Below are 21,665 nucleotides of genomic sequence, written 5' to 3' on the forward strand. Positions count from 1 at the left end.
TAAAGAGCCATGTCATTTTTGCATAATTATTCATGTTTAACATATGATTTTGGATTTTGTAAGTTGTTTTGCAAAGCAAAGTTATCCAACAGAAAGGTTGCCTTCTCCTATAAACTCAAATTTAGAAAGAAAACAAATTACTAGTAATGTGCTGTTAGATATAAAACACAAGCTGTCATTTACAATGATGTTTGTCTTGAAGGTGCCAATGCTCTAGAGCTAGATTGAAGGAGAGAATGTCCCTAAATTCTTGCTCATCCCTTCGTAAAGTTATTACCTGTCTAAGGGAACTTCTTAGGGACTGTCGTACGTATTCCACAGCAGTCGTCTTCCAGGATGGATCGATATGCTAAGTTGTCCTACTTTCCTCAGCCATCCCTTATTTCCTGGGCTGATTCCATCTCTGCCACCCCTGTGCCAGGCTGATAAGGGTTCCGCCACCAGGCATAACTCTCAGTCCTTTGTGTGGGTTCTGCCGGGACACGTAATGACTGCCTACAGGGGGGGTCATGACAGATGATCTGCCACATGTTCAACTACAAGTCTTCTAATTCTCAAGGCAGGAACAATTCTGTCACTGGGTTCTTGGAAAAGGGGTCCAGAAAAGTAAAAATTCTGCTGAGTTTGATAGCTTGGGTTGATGTCCTTGGTGCTGAAGCCATGTTTGTTGTTACTGCTCTTGTCTTCCAGTCACTTGGATGACTGCCATGTCATATTATATCCAGAACTATGCCTATTTAGTTATCTTCATTAATGAGTAAAGGGTTAGGATTAGGCACAGCTCTAGTGTTTGCATAGCCAAGAAAGTAGGTTTGCCTCATACACTATTCTGGATAAGCGTGGACTATCCACAACCATGCCTGAGCACAAAAGGTGATTCAGATTGTTTCACCATTTTTTTAGAAATTCATTTTGAGATGAATACCTATAGGGGCATTGCTTGTAATCAAATGTGCAATAGCTTTTCTTTGCCGCTCACAATGATTTGGTGGACAGACAATAAATCATACATGTATGCAATCATGTGTATACATGCTTTTAAGGATGAAGATGGAATCTAGCATGGCTTGAGTACATGTAAGGTCCTATCCTCATTACCCTTACCTAAGTTCTTTCACCCCTGGCCTATTCATCTATGTCCAACCCACTGCAATCTTACCTGCTCCTTCATCAATCTAGTGGTACTTTGGAAACCTTGATCTTTACCAGTCTCCATGAATATTAAATTGGTGATACTGGTATGTAAACCTAGAAGGTGTAAAAAGCCTCATCAGTCAATTGAGTGCTGTTTGCTCAATTTCTGAAACACTAAACTACAATTTGTAATGTAGTTACCATGCCCTCAAGAGAGCTTGTTAAGCTGAATTGTTTATTTGCTTTGCAGTGCTGTAAAATGTACTTACAGTTTTGTTCTGCAAAAGCAATTTTTAGGATTTGCTTCTTATAAACTTCGCATGTGACTTGTCCCTGACTGTAAAATGTACAATGTAGCAGGTAAGTGTCTGAAAGTCTAAGAAATTGAAATGAAGGGTAGGCATAGGTACACATTAGAAATTCCTGCACAGCCCCAATTTTACCTACACTACCCTGCATGGTATTTCCAGTCCTGTGAATGGGCATCCGTCACTGACACAGCAGGAATTGGGTTACAGGGTCAGCCGTGCAGAACATCGGCCCTGATTCAACACTTATTCCCACCATTGATTTTTGATGCTGTGGGACGAGGTTGGATATTAATGCTGACCCCGGGGAGCACCAAACCGATCCCACTGGATATACCAACATGGACCCTGTAAATCAGAACATGTATCAAGCACATGGCACGGCCACAAGTTTGCAACTCAGAAACTTTTAATATTCAGTATCTATGATTCCGTATAGCCAGCATAACTGCCCTGCAGCTTCCCATACCAGGCATGCCACCCAGTGGCAGCTGGCTATATTATCCCAAAAGCTGTTACAGCTAGCCTAGCCTTTGCAAGTTCAACTTTACGATACTCTACCAAGGATTGCACACTTACCGGAAGTCTGCAATCTCTGATTTGGAACTAAGTTTTTAGAGTGTGAAAGACTGTGGTTTGGAAACTTGTATGTAAAATATTGATTTTCAGGAACGAAATTTCATATTTTATTATTGACAATTCTGAGGGGAACATTCTCACTCAAAAAGTTTTAGCAAAAACCATAACGATTACAGCCAGTAGCAAAATCAATGCCCCATCGAAGTTCCATAAAAACGTTGTGGAGTCTTTACCGAGACCAGACTCAGTCATGTCCACGCTTTGTTAGCATCCATCTTAGCGAGTAATAGGCCATCTGAGGTAACTCTACCCTGCACTTGGCGTCGATTCTTAGAAGAACTATCTCCCTTGGGTCGGTCGTAACAGGTTGAGCACAGCCATTCCATCGATGGAATGGTAAGATAAGAGAAAATAATGAGCAGACCAGCGGCCCTGTCTCCCAGAGGTTTGCTGAGGGATGGTGCTGGGTTGTTCTGTTCAATTTGTCTAGAGGAAAATTGACGATGACATGCTTGGGGATGTTAAAAGAGCGCAGGTTGCTAAGTTTCTTTAATTTTCTTACTGGAATATTTTACTAGCAGATCCTACAGAGCTTACTAGACACTGCTTGGCTAATAGCATGCCTATGCCACTGTAGGATCTGCTTGGAGATGACTGAATTGTCACCTTGTAACATTCCCAAAGGCCACTTCAAGGTTACACCTGTCACATGAACATGACTTAAACTAACGTCAGAGACTTCAATGCTCAAGACAAGTTCAGTTTTCTGCAAGTGAGTTTAACTGACCCCATGGGAGAAGCAGGGGTGACAAAGACTGGTTGGGAAATTTCCCTAACATTCTTAATACTTAGTCTAGTATCTCTCAATATGTAAATTGCACCTTATTTTACTTTTCTTTTCAATGTTTATTGTCCGATGACACGACATTATTTTCTAAATATAATATAATGTATTGTATATGTATATCTCACAACGATGAAAAGCTTTTTTTAGAAACTTGCACCAAGGCTTGAACCACCTTGCTCATTAGAATGAAGCCTTAAAAGTTTGAGTGTGTGCAACTCAAAAGGTTTTAAATTGTAGTTACGTAAAGGACTATTCAAGCTATTGTAGTGACAGTGGGGAGCAACATTATGGCACGCTTGAAGCATTCTTTCTATTAATATCGAGTCTTGCTGCGTGAGTCAGAAATGGCATGTAATTATCATGCTGAGTACCACCTAGTGGGCTGAAATTATAGCCGTTCCATTGCTTCAGTTTTAATTGCGCTGAGTCTCTCTCACTCACCAAGTCTCCTGCTCGTATATTATGTTGCTTACGTGCAAGTCACATGTATGGGTATGAGGTAAAATTAGTTATAAAACACTTCAACATTTATAGCATTAGCTAGTATCATTACAGCTTCAAAGAGATTCCGAGCTACACACAAAGTTTCAGGGCCTGTGATGCAACATTGAAGATGGCATTCAATTTCTTAGTAGTATCATGAAAAATAACCCAGAGGGGCTGAAGGTAGCCTGTGGTCTCAGTGATATGCTGACATTGAGCTAACATTTAAAGCTTAAAAATGTATTGTCACTAAAGAATGGGCTTGAGTATCAACGTATAGCTATAAAGTGTAGGCTTGCTAAAGAATGATGTAAAGCCATTACGGTACATTTATAGTCTACGTGTGAACAGAAGTAACAATGATTGCTATATGTGAATGCAATTTGTGCTTCCAAATATAGGACATTATGGTTACAGTAAGGCTGAATTATTACCTTGATACCTTGATACCGTCTTCAGGATGAGAGGTAATCCTGTGGTGATCCCGATCTTGACTTCACTCAGTGTTATACTTTATGCTCTCCCAGTATTTGTCTAGGTTCGTCTTGAACTCATTTACTGACTCTGAGTCAATTACGGCCTGTGGTAGACTGTTCCAATCCCTAACGACCCGGACGCTAAATGACTGTCGTCTAACTCTTCCCTTGGCCAAAGGGACCTCCAGTTTGCAACTGTGCCCTCTTATTGGCTACATTGAATTTGTAAAATCACCATTAGATGTCCAATTTACGTCATATGCCAGACGATGCATTGTTGGTGTTGTGTTTATTGCTAGTTTTCTGGGCTGCCCATGCACAAATGTAGGGAAATTTGTCACAGAAAAGTCACAGTGATTTTGTCCATTTGCCATTCCGTTCTTAGAGTGTGGGTACTGATTTTAATCCACTGTTTTTGGTAATAAATAATCTCTATATCTGTTATAAAACAGAAAATCCACCCCTTAACCCAGGTACTCTTGTTGTTCTACAGGAGACGATTCTGACTTGGAGGAGACCAAGGAGGTGATGGAAAATGGTTACCATGGCAATGGCTACGAGCTGGAAGACGAGCAGGAGACAAACAGCTGTAACAGCGGGGTGAGTTTTTCACCTATTCTTTTCGTCCTAAAATAAGATGTCATGCTTTTAGTGGCAAATGTGCTTGGCACGTTGGCAACACCAAATCTGTCTGTGTCCTCAACAGTGGTAGGTTACGCTGTCATCAGGGATCTAAGCCAAAAGAGCCAGTACACTTAGTAAACACATATGCTTGTGCTTTACATGATATAACTTTGATCACATGGGGTAGGGTAGGGGGCACATACATGTAACCTTACTGCATTTTTCCAGCACTGCGACACCTTGTGCCAACCTAAGAATTATCACCCCCTGAGGTTGGTGTTTCCTCACCCATTAGTTCCAGGTTGGCCTGAGTGATAGTCATTATATCCCTCTCTGCCCCCTGGGGCTGTATTAGTGAACACACCTCTGTTACAGTCTGTGCACCACATGATGTAGTCTAAGGAGTACCCGACATGTAGGTTGTTCTGTAGTCTCTCTCACTCATGCGGAAGTACCTGCGCATTGTGTTCTTGGTGAGTTCTGTTTGTAACATTACACCCTAGTATTAGCTATAGGGACAATGTCAGTTCCCTCTAGACATTGCATGCAATACAGTACTACATGTAGCTATAGAAATTGGACAAACAGGGTTTGTCTTAGGACTTATCCAGGTAAAGAATAGAGACTGTGTACCCTATAGGCAGATGTACCTGTGTATTGTCTCATCATTTTTTTTTAGTCAGGAGTTAAATGTTTGAAAGTTTACACCCTGCTTTTATAATCTTATAAATCAGTACCTGATCCCTTTGTGTACTGAAGGAATTGTTTGTGGAACATAGCTATAGGCAAACAGGGTGAACAACTAATGTCTGAGGAAGTAGACAGACAAAGAGGTTTGGTTTCAGTGAGAAGAAGAACCTGTGCATTGACTCTTGCTGCTGTTGTTTTTTCAGTCCTATTAAACATTTGTAAGTTAATACCCTGGTTATGGATAAAGCCAGGCTGAGTGTATGTATTGATACCAGATTCCGATGTGTATTAAAAGGATTGTTTGTGGAAGTTGGCCAAATGTTTTAACAAATTTTGCCTGTTGGGAAGTCCGCCCATACATGTAGATTTCAAGCACCATGGGATATACCTCCACTACAGTAGATTATTGACCATACTTGGCTAACATTCAAACTTTTCTTTCAGCACCTGAAGAACTCTGGGGGACAAATCCTCTGTGTAGTTTTTCCCAGTAAAATTGGCAAAAAGGCCATGCATTGATTCTTTTCTGCAAAAGCCTAACACTTTTCAATCAAACTTAAAAAGCTAAGGCAGCCAACAGTATAATCCATCACATTTTGGTCCTGCAGTGCATTTAGGGACAAAGGTGATCCATGACTACCACATGCTACCATTTGAAATCGGATAACTTCAAGATGTTCAGAGAACTTCAGACTCAGGTTGTCTGGCAGCAAAGTCTAGCTCTACTGCAGCCCCCCTCCCACCAAATATTTTTCTATAGTGGGCAGGACTTCCCTTGTTCTCAGGAAGCTCAGGTAACAAACACACCTTGAAGCACGTGAGAAAACAATGCACCTGGTGACCTTTGCTGCGGTCAAAGGGGAAAGTTGAGAACGCCGGTGGTCGGTAGGTCTCTGGAATAATTTTTGTCAACAGTGCGGGGAGTGGGCAAAGTGCGATATTGGAGTGGTGGGGAGGAAGCGGTGTATAATGTACGTATGGTTGGAAGAACAAACAGTAGAAGGGGTGGGACCATTGTGTGGCTGTGTTTACCTGGGAGAGTCCAAAGTGGCCGTAAAGTAAAGGACGACTGCGCAAGGCCTGTCATAGCAGAGAGGGGAAGGCAATATGGAGGTAGGTTTGAGTTGCTTTTTATGTAGCCCTTCTACTTGGCTTGTGCCTTTGTTTTGGCTGTGTGCTGGCAGTGGTTGAACAAGTTTGCAGTGAAGGACGAGTAATGCAGAAATAATAGGTCTAGTGAACAGTGAGAAAGGAAATGTGGTCAGGGCTGAGAAGTGAATGGTACCTGTACTTTGAATCATGACTTCCAACTCGGGGTGGGGGGGAGGGGTAACTTGATATAATTGGTTTATGACTGCGTGCATTGAGGGAAGAAAAACTAGTACTAGTGGATCAAGCATACTAAATAGGAATAGGAAATCACAGCTTCAGAACCTCACTGCATTCAACTTAGAATGTCCCTTGTTTCATGTGTACCAAACAGTCAATCATAGTAGTGCTTGCTTCTAAATGTATTCAGACAACTTTTCCTCATGTTATAGATTTCCGGGTGCATTGTTGCTTGTCAAACATGATTGATCAAAATAAGGAAGCAACTGTGTTTACGTAACAAACAGCAATGGGGGTTGTTTCATATCAATCATGTTACAGACTTGTTATATCTTGTTATATACTGTATATCATGAAAATATCCTGTTGCAAAATAAACAATTACAGAGAGCTAATAAATTAATTGTTTGAACAGCAGGTTTTGAATTATTCATGTTGCTGTAGTGATAGAATGTTTCAAATACTTTCAAAAGTAAAGCAGTAGTTTATATCATAATGTTCTTGTAAAATTACAAACTTATACTAAGTATAAGTTTGTAATTTTACAAGAACATTATGATATAGAATATCCTTTCCCAAATAGGACACGGCTGTTTCACACCCTCTTGTCAGGTGTTTGCTATGTAGGTCAGCACATGCGTACCAAAACAAACCATGTCTTTTTCACAGCAGTTCACACGTTTGCAAACAAACATGCCAGAGAAGTCCCACACTGTTTGCTTCACTGCAGCTGACTGAGCCGACTTGTGAAAATCATTCACGGTCATTTGGTTTTTCCACTAAGGTATTGATTGATTTGCAAATTCTCCATTCAGCCAGCAGTTTATCATGTGGAGATGAAAATCTGTGAACTCAGCACAGTTCTATTCTATAACATTCTTTCAATGTAACTTGCATCTATGCACTCTCTCTGAAATAATTTGTTATTGCCAACTTCATTGTTAGAAGAATTCAATGATCAGTGATCATAAGGATCATGTTTCTGCCTATTAAAGAACAGTGGAAATAAAGAACAGCTATTGTTGTCCATGTCCAAAGTACTACTAGTAATTTAGGAAGTCGTGGTGGCTTAAGAAGAACCAAGGACAATTTGTATTGAAAGAATTACCAAAGGGAAGTCTAAACAATACAAAACACAAGCCCAGTTTTGTTTACCATACAAATGTAATATGATACAGGACTGGTGCACTTTATATGATATTAACTACTGGTACTAAGAAATTTGAAACAGTAACTGTTACATAAATATGTTTTTTGAATCTTAATGCTGCTATGGTAGCTAAAACAAGAATTATCAGATTTTTATGTTGGAGCGAAAACAGACAGGTCACATGATATTAGTTTGCCAATCGTTTAAAAGGACCAGTGGAGGATCAAAGTCAAATGTTAGGCTGGCTGTGACCTATGACCTTGCAGACTAGTAGCACTGAGGTAAAATGTTTGCCAAAAGTCAGCAGGCTTTTAGTGGCCTTTAGGATACCAGGGAAAAGGGATTTTGAGGTAAATGTCAAGAAATTTAACTCTGTCCAATTTGAAAAAAAAAAACTGTGCAGGTGCTTCACTTTTATAATAGCTTTTGAATTAGAATATGCTTTAAAATTTTTGAATTAAAATAAACTGAAAATTTTTGAATTAAAGTATACTGAAATGCTAATTCAACAATTTCAAAGAGCTCTGTTTTAATTGACATATTAAGTCAAGCATCAATGCAATATTTCTTTATCTAGATAGTCCTGCTGTCTTTTTCAGAATAGAGATCCATCAAATTATTATATAATGTTCTAAACGTTTATTACCTGGGTAATGTAGTCTGACCTCTTTTGCATGTTGGGTAATATTATGAATTGTAAATCTTTTGGCTGACAAGAATTTTCAACTACATTTGTATGTACATGCAATAATTAAAACTACACTCCAGGCATGAGGTGATGACCCAGACTTGAAGACAACTCTAGACTAGAGCTTACACTGCCCCTGCTTTAGTTAGAACTGGACCATGACCATGTAAGGCCCATAGAACAGAGGACAGTTTACTCAACCTGGTCTGCCCTGACATTACTCACATAGCCTTGCTGTGACAGGTCTGTTTGACAATGTCGTCACCTTTGACACGTCTTCGTATTTCAAGGAGACTACAGGAGGACTGGCAACTGAGATATGGTCAGAGAGTCTTCATTATGCTTCCATAATTACCGTCATTATACTAGATTTAGCTTTATGGTCTGGATATGATTTCAGGCATTTAAGGCAACAGGTTGTTTAGTTATCTTTACCAAGAAGGCAATATGTTTTCAGTAGCATTTGTGCATGTGTGTGTGTGTGTCTGTAGTGTGTGTAAACATGATGACTCGAGAAGGCTTAGATGGATCGTCTAAATGATACTAGTACTAGTACAATGTATTTGGTAGGTTAGAAGGTGCTGATGAGATCTCAGAATTATTAGATTTTGGGCCTCCTGGCTGCTTGTTACAGTACTGCAGTGGAACTTCTGGTTTTGATATCTTGTGTTTTGCCAGCTAGACAAGTTTGTACCATTACCTTATAATGCTGTTAGGTGCTAGTGTAGGTTCACAGCTGAACACTGAAATATTGTCAGGTTTTCGTCATTATTGGTAGGGAATACTGTCATCCAATTTGCATATCTCACAAGGCTAATTATGCAGGAAAGGTGTGAATTTTCAGTGTTGATCAGTGGTATTGTTCTCAAAAGGAAAGAAATTTCTCCCGTATTAGCATTATAATAGTAGGCCTATCAATCCAAACTGACGACCTCTACCCCTAAAACAATAACAACCCTTAGTAGAAGACTAGATGAAGTAGACAACTTGCCAGGGAGGGTTTTAAAGCTTGGAGTTCTTCTTTGCTTTGTTGTTTGGCATCATGTACCTGGCATCACAGGTTTGTTTGTTAAATCAGTTGGTGTTGTGATTTTACCTCCAGAGCTCAAAATATCACCCGCGGTGTGTATATGCAGGTCAGTGCAGGTAAAATTGGAGCTGTGCAGGTATTTCTGATGCCTAGCTACCTGCACCTAATCTGCACTGGTCCATGTACTGGATTTATATAATATTATTAGGTGTATGTGGAGTTCTATTTGCTGCATTGACTGTTACCACCCATTGTAGCTCCAAACTCCATGATAAAAGTTAAGTACCAGTGGTGTTACCAAACCTGTAGTCAACTTGGTAGGAAAACAATTTGCCAGTTTATTTTATAAATTATCACCTCGTTACAACCTGTGCTATAATCCCTGTCAGTTATTTTTGAAATTATCACCTCATTATTACCTACGCTCTAATCCCGCCTGCACTATTAAAAAACATTTGAACTGTAATTGCCACATGTTGACTATGGATTGTCATTTTGTAGCGACTTTTCACAAAGGTATTGTCTCTCATCAAAGTGCCATTATGTACATCATTAGGGGGCCACTTCACACTGAGTTTTTTTTTATAGCCTCTGTTGCAGCATTATAGTAAATCATGACTAAATCTGTCTAGTAAAATTGTCTTATGAAGTGGGTTGGAGTATTTGAGAGATGGTAGACTGCATCAATGCCAAACCATAGTAGCTAAGTGATACTAGTAGCAATCTCTTTAGGGGAAGAAACATAATTTTATGTCCCTACCCTGAGTTAGCTAGCCAGAATGCTCTCAGAGCTAGTATACACTCAGGCCAGACGCCAAGTTATGATTAGGTCTGTGGTCAAATGTCCCAGGCTACAGTTTTAACCAACATGCTGCTAGGGCAGGCGCTGTAGTAAAGTTTCATGTGGCCTTGGCTATAGGAGCTAGTACTCACAACTTGTATGCTGATTTTTAGGGCCATCTCATGCCCGTAGCCAGGATTTTGAATGGGGGGGTTCTTCCCACTGCTTGAAGGGACCTCGAGCGCCGTAGGCGCGAGGCGAGCGCCGAAGGCGCGAGGTTCCTAGGGGGGTCCGGAAAATTTTGAAAAATGAATCTTCTAAAATGGCATTTCGTGCATTTTTGAGAGGATTTCCAATAAAAAATCAGAGATAAATTTTTATTCAGTGACAAAGGGAACAGTTTTTCTATGATTCCAGTCCATCTTTTCAAGAAAAATCTTGGACCTTTACATAAAAAGTGGACAAAAAAGTGGACCTTTACATGAAAAGTGGACCAAAAAGTGGACCTTTACATAAAAAGTGGACCAAAAAGTGGACCTTTGAGCCTTGTGGGGGGTTCTTCCGAACCCCCCGAACCCCCCCTGGCTACGGGCATGCATCTGTCCAAATCACACCTGTCAGGCCATACCTTGGATTACAAGGCTGGGTAAGTTACCCACAGACACCTCCAGTAGTGAGATTGACAGGCCAATTAGAGGGATTATCTGTGGGAAATGTGGGGTGTTAGATGTTAGAGTGGACAGGAGGCAGACTGGCAGGGGGCTTACAGTTACACATCACTGTCAGGTTTGATGAATGGGATTGAGCTAGTTCTGGGTTCTGCCACCTTCATTCTCTTCTTCTTTTATCAAGTATGAAGTGAAAAGGTTTCAATGCTTTAAGTGTTAATGTACTCATTAATTTTGATGCTTTCTTGGTTATGTAGCTGATAGTGCAATAGTCTAGTACTGTGGCTTCCATAGAAATTTACAAGCTCTACTTACTGGTAATTTGCTCTACCAGGATTCAGAAGTGGCTGGAAAGAGGAGAAATTGCTCAGAACAGAAAGCTGTACCCCTTTTGCAACTCCCCTGGCACGTCATCTGTGTCTACAGTGTGTTTGGCCAGTTTCTAGTTGCTTCCCCACAGAATAATCTGGTACTTGTAAAAAGAGTTTTAAGTTTTAAAAGTTTAGGATAACGCCAACCTTCTGCATGTAAAAACGAAAGAAAAGTCGATGTTGAGCATGGATTATCTATTCCTTCACGACTTACAATGTAACAGGGAGCCTTATGGAGTGATGAATGTTCCTTCCTCGTCCCTTTGTTGTACATGATGAATCGTCATAATTATTCGCAGTGAAGAGCATCAGTGTTGTTGATGGTCCCTGCGCAGAAAACTTTGTCCCGAAAGCATCGGCGACAATTAGTCAAAACTTCCCAAAGGAGTGGAGTTGTCAGCCGGAGAGATGGGTAGTAGTTAGGACACCCTGTGGAATGTCTTACCAGAGGATTGGTATTAATCTCTTTGGTCCCAGGAGGTTGTACCTTTTTCTGCAGACCAGTAAGCCGTTTGTTTCCTGGGACTTTGCTTTAAACACCTTGTGGTGGGTTATGGGAGGATGTCTCTCAGGGGACTGCAGTGATTAAGTGCTCTAACTGTGTGGGTTGTTACAGTACAGCACATATCAGCACCTAGGGCTAGAAATACCACCTGCTGGTGTATGTGCAGGTAAATTTGGAGCTGTGCTGGTGTCTACAATGTGTAGCACCTTGGTCCATTATTAAAGACTCATACCAGGGTGAACTACCACCAGTAGTGGTCTCAAAACTAGTAATATTTGTAATTTGAATCAAAATGTATCAACCTAAGTTTACACAACAGATTACAAGATTGAGATTTTACTACACTTGACTAGTAAAAGCATTTTCAAAACATAAGTTTGATTTTCATTGCATCATTTTTGTAGTACTACAAGTTACTGTAGTAGTGTGGGAAAAAAAGAATATATTTTGAGCCCCACATTGGCGCATTATGCTCTGTTTTTTTCTTACATCTAACTTCTAAGCTCCATTAGTTGACTTCTGTGTATTTCGCACAGTTGAATGATTTATGGTCTGGTGTGTGTTTTCTTGTGATCAAACACTGTGCTAAGTAGCTGCACTGCCAACTACACTTAACGGTATTCTTGAAGGAGTGATTTAATGTGTTAAAGAAAGTGGCGAGGTCTCCTTGAGGCATTATCAAGGAGCAGACGAGTGACAAATACACCCCAAGAGGTAGTTAAGGAAGTTTCAGAGGAGGTCTCCAGATTATGAGGAATGCTTCAAGGTTTCTTTTTAGTCATTTGTCAAATTTTGAATTTGAACATGAGTAGCATAACTGGGAAAATGCCATATGGCAATAACGTCAGCTTTTCTGTGTACTTATGTGTGTATAGTTGATACATGTATTTAGGGCAAGCTTCAATTCACAAGTTGTTTTGAGTCAAGTCATGTATTAAGGTTGAGTGGCTGATCGAGCTGTGGGCTCAATGTGTATCTGTCCAGACAGATTATACCTTGACAGTACGTTTTGCTGTCCTGTACTTGTTATCGGAAAGCCTTATATGGACAGTAAGTTCTTCCATAGTCTTCCCGGGAAATCCTAGTGCAGAAAAATCCTACAATTCATGACAGCGCCTTTAAGTATAAAGCCTTAGGGTAAGAAAACAAGCCTAAACAGTGCAAGCAGTGTGAATGTCAGCGGGCTTCAGGCCTCCAACAGACGGCTCTAGGCAGGGATTTGTCTGTCCTGCATGATTCAGTAGATGGATTACAAACCATCATGGATCACTGCTAATGCCACTGATAGCAGTAAAGGTGATGGTCTTGACATTGATGGGGTGTTTGATATATTCTCTGTAAAGCTCAGAGCTTGCAGCTGTCTGGCTGTCTCAGGTCTAGGAGATCTAGAGTCAGGTTTCAAAATACTTTTTTGTGTACCTGCGCTGGTGCATGCAATATTGAAAATTAATTACACCAGACAAGTTTTTCCTGCACCTCTCCAAACTTAGAAGTATGGATGAAACATGTACAAAAAACTATTCAGTTATTTCTTAAATTTATACTAAATCATAGGTGCTAGCAGTCAATGCAACAAATGAAAATACACCTAGTAGTACACACTTTTTCAACAAGTGATACTACAAAGTACATGTATATGTGACTGTGCTGTACAATGTACATGTGGCTTCAACTGGTTTGTGATTTTAGGCACACTGTGTCAGCCATGTTGGGATCTTATGTGGAGGCGTTTAATGCATGTTGCTCTGCCATATACATGGGAAAGGCTGCTTAATGCATTCCCCACCAAAGGACTAATGCAATATAAGTACTAGTATACATCACATTATGTTGGATCTAAGTTAGAAACTTAAACTTGAGCGCTCAGATATATTTTTATGAAGCCTTCTGTGGGTGAGTAAACACTCCAGATCAAGGTGCTCAAGTTACTTTTTCCAGCAAGCTTTCCAAGAAAAGTCCTGATGAAGTGTCACTTCTAACAAGTTGGATCTAGCAGAAAATTGATTATCGCCCCAGTCATTTTTCCATTTCTTTCCCTAATTGACCGTACAGCCTTCTATTAATTGACTGGTACACGAGCCCCTGTGGGAAAAATAGTCTGTGTGGCATATAGAATACACATTTATCATAACCATTAGTGCTTTTTGGCCTTCATTGTAAGCTTTTGAAGCTAGGATCCATTAGATCATCTGCTCAAAATATCTCAGAAGAGCTGAGAAGAGGACCAAACAGAAGGTAATTGTTGGCTACAGTCCAGTATAGGCAACAGTGAGCTCAAGATTTTGCAATTACAAGTACTGTAGGTAGATGTATCTTGCAATTGGGACTTACACTTTGTCAAGCTTTTGAAGCTAAAATCCATTAGATCAACTGCTCACAAATATCTCTTGCTGAGAAGAGGACCTAACAGAAGGTACAGTGTTGGCCACATTCCAGGGTCAGCAAAAATGAGATTGTGTTTACAATTAAGTGGGTAGATGTATTTTTTGATGTACACTCTGTCAGATGCTGGGGCATATTTTTTTCTAACCTCACTGTGCCTACATGTATCTAGTATCTGCGTATTGAAAGCGTATGGTATTTGACAGTATCCTTCTAGTTGGTTGTAGTGTCACAAAAGGAGATATCTGATCCGGTTGTAACTGATACAATTTGTGTTTGGGAAAGAGTGCTAGACTGAGTATATGGGTATTGAACACACACCACTACCAGCAGACTTTCCAGACATCTTGAAGAGGTGATTCACCATTTTATGTCCATCCTTCCATGCACAAATGTGGTAAAGTTTCATAAATAACATGATGGAATGCGGGTATCACAAAAAAACAATCTGACAGCATAGAAAGAATCCAGAAAAGGGCATGCAGAATCATGCTGGGTAGAAGCTATCACTCGTATTCCGAGGCCCTGTCAACTCTTGACCTCCAACGTCTGTCTGAACGGAGACTGACCCTGTGCCGGGCCTTTGCCCTTTCAGCCACTAGGTCTAGGCACGCCCCCTGGCTACCCCCAGTTAGTAACCACTCACACAACATGCAGCTAAGGCAAACACGGCGCTACAAACCACCCATTGGGACAAAAAGATATTTATGCAGTCCTGTCCCCACAATGCTGAACATACTGAATAACCTTGCCATACAGTAGATTTCATTTTATGTTGTTGCACATGATGTAATTGTACTTTTTTATTATTGTCAGTTGTACCTAAGTAATTTGCCAACAGAAGTTGTATGATGTAATTTTAGCATAAATGTGTATTATTCTAGCGTATAAGTGGTGTTTAATGCCTCTCAAGGCACTTTTTATGTATATATATTATGTATTAGTCATGTAATTTTTTAAAAATTTGTAAAAGCTTCTCAATTCAGCCTTTGGCTGCAAAAAGCTTCTAACCTACTGTACTATGTATGTATGAAGTATGTGTTTCTGCAAATAAACCAGTCTATGATATATATATGATGCTGCTGCATGTGTTTCAGACCTGCGAGACGTCGGAGAGCACGTATAACGAGTATGACATGACAGACGAGGACAACGCCGTGCTGACGGGCCACGATCTCCATGACGACGTGGACAGCGCCATCGGGACCACACCCTCCACCGACGCAGACGGGTTCCTCTCCGTACAGAACGGCAACAAGAAAAGGTCAGCAGTCACAAAGCTAGTTCTCTCTAAGCCACAATCATGTATAGAGAAGAAGAAATGGTAATACATAATTCCTCAAGAAATAGTCTGAAGATCGTGTATATTGTCATATATTTCAAAATGAGTTGCAGACTCTTCTAAATCCATCTTCATAATGACCATGAGACAGTGTCATTAAGAGACCTGTAACCACAAAATCAAATTCTGAAGAAAAAGGGGCAGCACTTTCGAGAAATGCAAATAAAAGTCAATGATTCTCACACAGTGTCACATTAAAAATATCCAGATTTGAAAACAAGCTTCATTGCAAGCCCAAATTTATGACTGTAATCCCCACGAGACAGTGTCATTAACAGTTCTCAAGCCACAAAATCAATAGAATTAGCAGCGAGTCCCTTGCGTGAGTTCTGCCTGAGTTCTCAGTGGAACAGTAATGGTTGACCACCTGTAGAGCCTTGCAGTCTCTCTGCGCGATTTGATTCCCTAAAATCACCACTTAGGCCGCAGTTCTAACGAATAGTTCTGTACGAGAGTGATCTCTCCGTCGTGCAGTTTGAAAGGCCTCCCGCTGCTCAGCAATATGCGTCTTGCTTTTGAAATAATCTTACAGGAAATTACCTCTCGGGTTCTAGGAAATTGTACTGATAAGGAGTGGCTTAATGTGTAGTTTGTAGGATTTCCTGGAAAAACTGTTCACTGATTCAGAAATGCTTTTGAATATTGCATCAAACTACTACTCTGTCCACAGTTGTAACAAAATTCAATTGTTAAAAGTGGGTTATCCCATAATTTTATATTTTTTTTTTCATCAGCAATATGCTTGACTGTCATCAAAATGAAGAGCTCAGTACCCAGACCACATCTTTCACAACTTTCATATCTTTATTCAGAGCTGCTACAGTCATAAGTTGGCCCCCAGAATTCGCAGTCTGCAAAATGCATTAAGTCACATTGTCTATTATAGGCCAAGAAGTAAATGTTCTGAGTAGGTATGATGTCTCTGTCATGTAAACCCAGTACGCAGTGCAGGTTATGTACAGAAATACCTGCACAGCTCCTTTTTTACCTGCTTATGCAGGTCACGCATTTCGAGCCCTGGTCACAGTTTTCACAAATAGACCTGAGGCTAGAGTGATTCCTGTAGTGATGACTTTGTCTCCTGCTGTGAAGGAAATGCGCAGTCATCAAGCAAGTAAATTAAATGTGCTTTAAAAATCACCATACAGTTCTGTGGCAGAGAGATGGTGTGGTGTTTTTTGTCGGTAAGCAATCAGTAAGCAATATAATGCACTGTCATCAAAATGCATTAACCGTATTTGTTTCAGTATAAATGAAGCTCCTCTTTACCGTACATTGTACTAAATCGTCCTAGAGCATGACAGTATAGGCGAGAGATAACGCTATGATGAAAGCTATTACGACTGTTGCTTGATATTGCAATCAGTCAAGTTTGCTCGGTGCATACTAAAAAGTGTAGGGCCACACCAGTTTCTTTTCGGATTTTTAAAAAGTGTGCTCAACTGGAAATACACTGAAAGCAAAGCCAGGTAGTGTGCCTTTGCAGTCAGTTTACGGAGTAACTAGTCTGTCATACTCAAGTTTTCCTTTCTGCCCTCTGCTTTTATGATGTCTGCCTGCTAATATTTTCACCATAAAATGTTTGAGAACGAAGGAAATAGATAACATGCAATTTTGGTGTGGTCTGAACTACACAAAATGAGTAAATGCTTTCTATAACTGTTACGTGCTCTATGCAGGGCTACTTTCAGCCTGATTTATCCGTCATTACAGCATGGACGATCACTACATTTATCTTTTGTAAAGAACCAGTAATTCCATAACTGAAGAATCGTGCTCATTGTCATGATCGATGACCATCTTCTCAACACCCTGACAGCCACAATTTGCAAGATTGAAAAGCAGGCCGAGAAAATCGCATGTTGGTTATCCTCGACAAATAGCCGGCCTAGAAACCGGACCAAATACGCACCACGGTGGGAACAAGATCAAAGAAAAGATCCCGTCAACAGATTAGCATTGACGGGTTCGCTGTCGGGTATTTGTGACCTGCGCTGTTAGGAAAAACGGGAATGCCTAACGGCATGAGCCTTGAAGTATGCTTGCCGTCACGATGCGTATATTTTATACAATGCAGACTGATTCATCATGGCAGTATGGGTCTATATCATGTTTGAATAGGGTGGGTTTAACTGTAGTGGCAGAGAGGAAAATGCATGAAATGCAGACAGGACGAGCTAATGGGTGAAGGTGTGAATCTATGGCATGAACAGGTTTCGACGGCATATCACTATGTAATCATCTCTAGCCAATGACTCAGCAGCTATTTGTAAATCATTTGTAAAATTTCTAGAAACCCCAAATGCACAGTTATTTTGCATCAAATAAGAAATTAATAAACATTATAAGTGGATGCAAAACAACTACTACCAGTTCTACATGACATAAAGATTAAAATGAAATTGAAATAATGTTACTTGAAATCAAATATATCATTAGAAATGCTGTCCTCTAAGAAAATTTGAATTCTGTCTATATTCTCTATGCTGTCAAAAATGTTTTAGTCAAGACAAGTTGAGAGTTGGACTTGATAAGTACAAAATGAATGTAACATAGCAAATTCATATTTCGTATTCTACAGATGCCGTTTGGGAAGACTACTAAGAGATTTTTTTTGTTGCCTTGAAAGTTTGAGCCCTTAAGGGTGACAAAGGGCTTTGAATACCAAACACATAAAATCCTACTGAGAATATCAAAACCTGCAGAAAGCTGGCGAGTCAGGGTCAGGTCTATTAAATGTAACCCTCGCCTGAGCCTGGCACATGGTCGACATGTTCGGTTCAGCTGACCTTACTTCAGAAAAGCTTGTTGCTAAACCCATGGGCAAACCGTGCAGGCATTGGCCAGATTTCAACTTAGGCCATGTTGATTTGATTATATGGATGACATCCACGCAAGCATGAATTTTTGTCCTAAAACCAATCAAGCCATATACGTGTATTATGTACTGATGACAAAAAGTAACAACACTAACAACATACTAGTACTTTCTCTAACTGTAAGTGCCAAAATATGATGATTTGGGGTAAATGTTAAAAATGGCCAAAATGGTATTATACATATTAAATAAAATTGGTGTGGCCTTTCTTGTCTATGTTCACAATATAGAGGAATGGATTATAAATGCATACTGTTTTACTATATTATAATAATAATAATTATAGTACATGTATCAGACATTACAGCAACTATATTCAATGACAACTCTAAGTGTTTATTATCAGCAGGCTATGGCATATTCCAACAAATTGCTCTTCAAATTGAGAGCATGGCTAGATTCCAAATTCAGAGACATCCAAACTTGTTTTCATGCATGACTTGCTGCAGGTTGCTGAGTAGGCATGAGGGGCACTTTGAATTTTCCTGTTCAACGGAGATGAAAGTTAAGCACCTCAGAGGAGGACTTGCCTTTGGAGTTCAGTGTACTGGTCAGGAATTACATTATAGAATAGCCAGACTGCATAGAACTTGATAAAGTTGGTACATGTATCTACAAGTCAGTGGCCAACTCTGTACTATCCTTAGCTTTACATATGCCTGTAGCTTACATTCTAAGGAACAGTCTTGTGGCATTACGATGAAAGTACAAATTTCACCTAAGAATGTAAGAATGAAGAAAATGTGAAATAAAATTTGACATAAAAAATGAAGTAAGAGTTCGAAATACCCCATGATTGCAATTGAAACTGCAGAAAATGATATGAGCAAGCTCATCCACCACAAAAGTGCCAGAAATGTATCTCAGTTATCAAATTGCTACTGGAAGAACTAGAAAGTTCATAGTGCCTAACTGATTTGCATTGCCAGCATCTTTTCAATCCATAAACATTTTGTCCCATCCTCAATCCCTCGATATCATCAATTTCTCTGAAATTATCAAGTGTCAGGTATTATCTAACTCATTATCTAAAGTTGTCAAAGCAATTCGAAATTTAAGATTTAAAGCATAAGAAGTTTACTGATTCTGATAGCTGCAATTGAAAATGTAATTTCCTTCTCGCCAAGAACTTCTCACAGATAAGGATGATCTATGGAGCTTGAATACCTTTTGGACATGCAGACATGTATAATTTATAGTGTGTGCTTGGAAGTGTGAAAGGTTTGATGGAATCGTGAAGGAATTGGCCACAAGAGCCTTGAGATTTTTTTATTTAAAGCTTCTGCAGATATTCCAGTGCCTGGGGATTTTCTCCATCTTTAGGGCCACCTTAGATTGTCCAAGGACGGTTTTTGTCATGTACAAAAGAACCAGTGAGACGTGTTGATCAAAGAAATGTTAAGGTTTAAACCTGAATATGAAAAGCAGTTAATATAATATGTATTTCAGGATAAAATCTCTGCCCTCAGGGACTGCCTTGCATCCAGTAGGAGAGAACTGTTATTGTGCGTCTGTTATTTATAAAGGAATTGTTAAGAATGGATGTGTGCTATTGAGAGGTAATAGGCTTTAGTTGTCAGTTGCTATGCCTATCCTCCATATCCTCTGACTTGATAAATACTATTAGCAATATCACAAGCTGAGTCCCAGGAAAAAACCTTAAGGCTAGCCAATTGCAAAGTTATCTACCTGGCAGTTGTTGAGAAGACATTGACCCTCGCAGGAAAATCATCCACTTAGTCAGCCACCAGGATGTTCACGGCGGTCTCTTTTGATAAAATATGACACAGGTTTTTCCTGGAAACTGTGAGCTGGAACTTATATTTTATAATCAGCCAACAGCCCTTGTAGATGTAAAATAAACTTAACTTCCCATAAAGGCTGTCTAGACACAGAGTTTGGCAACATTCAAGAAGGCATCGTAGTATGTTAGACAGAACTGCTTTCTTCACTCGTTTTCAAGCTGTAGCACTTAACAGGTGTCTTCAGTACTCTAACTGTACATTGGGTAAGTTGTTTAAGCTTAAATGAGGATGACACTTTAGCCTATACACAGGGTTTACTCCACGATGTCCATGTTTTTGACTTGAATGTTTTTCTGCGTCGTATGAGTTGACTGTGATGTGAGGAATGTGTTGAAAGATGCTAAAAAAATTTCCTCTGATTTAATAATGTATTATTTCGGACTATTTTAACTTTATTGGATGTCTCACTCTGTTGTCTGTCCCCAGGTATACACACCACCACCACCCCTCCTCACTCATGTCTGAGAGCACGTACGGAGAGTACGAGCCGGAGGAAGAACGGTTTGAGGACTTCGGCGAGGCAGACGACGTCGGGGATGAGGTGGACCTCCCGGAGTCGGACATGACGGAGAGCGCCGCCGAGGACGACCAATCAGAGCAGCACCCTGACCTGCCCCCTCCTACACCGCCCCCTATGAAGTGAGTCAAGTACTGCAGGGCACAGATACTTAGACTTAGACTCAACTTAGACTTAGCACTGCAGCAAGGTTGGTCAATGTCCAGTCTCTCTAATCTTCAAGCAGATTTCGGTGGCAAGACAACATATCCATTAGCCAGAGGAGTTTGTACGGCCACAGAATATGGTGGCTAATGGACACTCCTCTGGCCAATGGACACTGCCTTGCCACCATATGATCTGCTTGGAGATTACAGTCTCTCTACAGCCTTCCAATTCAGATTTAACTTAGAGATACACAGTGAGAGATATAGAACAAGTAGCTCTTGGTTGTTGGTTTATGGAGAGAAATTGTATGCACAGTCAAACCTGTCTGTTTGAGTGACCAAGTCACAGTAGACAGGTGGTCACATTCCTGGTCAATGAAAAAAATGGCCTATTGATCCGCAAAGGCCAGGTTGTCCTTATAAATTATGCAGAGGCGGTCACTTATGTAAAAGTACGGGTTTGACTGTACAATTTAGCTACCTTGCTGTATGAATTTCTTTGAAGTTAAACATCACGTGATTTGGGGTATGTGGCATTAGCTTATAATAGAAACATTGCTGTATCATCTTTTTATCTATGCCTTTGAAATGTCAGCTTCTGTCTACCTCATTCTGATTCAAGTCTTGTTGCACTCAGATCAAAGTCGGTAAGCCCTTTGACGGGTTAACCAACCGTTCACTCAGAAATGGCTCCTAGACTATCTCTGCAGCATAGAAATAGAGTCGTCAACCCGTCCAGGAATCAGCCACACATATACATATATACAGTGATATGCAGCTTCATTGAATTTAATGGTACGAAGCTTTCAAAGGATGCAGCATATCAACCACCCTTTGGTCTGAATGGCCGAAAAAGGGTGCCCTTTCGCCAGACCTCACTTTATCTATTTTGCGCAGGAGGGATGGAAGAATGGCTGCTGCTGAAAGAATAT

At 40.2% G+C, this 21,665-nt stretch overlaps 1 protein-coding gene across 6 annotated transcripts in view; it reads left to right on the forward strand.

Annotated features, from left to right (window-relative positions):
- Positions 1-21,665, forward strand: part of LOC109484405 (rab11 family-interacting protein 4-like) — an 87,746-nt gene that overhangs the window by 43,016 nt on the left and 23,065 nt on the right. For 3 of the 6 annotated variants that reach the window (XM_019787656.1, XM_019787663.1, XM_019787671.1), the window contains exons 3-5: positions 4,321-4,427; positions 15,143-15,309; positions 20,497-20,709. In XM_019787656.1, coding sequence (XP_019643215.1) covers positions 4,321-4,427; positions 15,143-15,309; positions 20,497-20,709 — 487 coding nt within the window. Of the gene's footprint in view, positions 1-4,320; positions 4,428-4,824; positions 4,925-6,013; positions 6,255-9,265; positions 9,369-15,142; positions 15,310-20,496; positions 20,710-21,665 lie in introns of those variants that run through there. The other 3 variants (XM_019787677.1, XM_019787691.1, XM_019787685.1) reach the window with 3 other exon arrangements.

The sequence above is a fragment of the Branchiostoma belcheri genome, unplaced genomic scaffold (genome assembly GCF_001625305.1).
Source record: "Branchiostoma belcheri isolate BF01 breed outbred unplaced genomic scaffold, Haploidv18h27 scaffold11, whole genome shotgun sequence".
In the NCBI taxonomy this organism is placed as follows: Eukaryota; Metazoa; Chordata; class Leptocardii; order Amphioxiformes; family Branchiostomatidae; genus Branchiostoma; species Branchiostoma belcheri.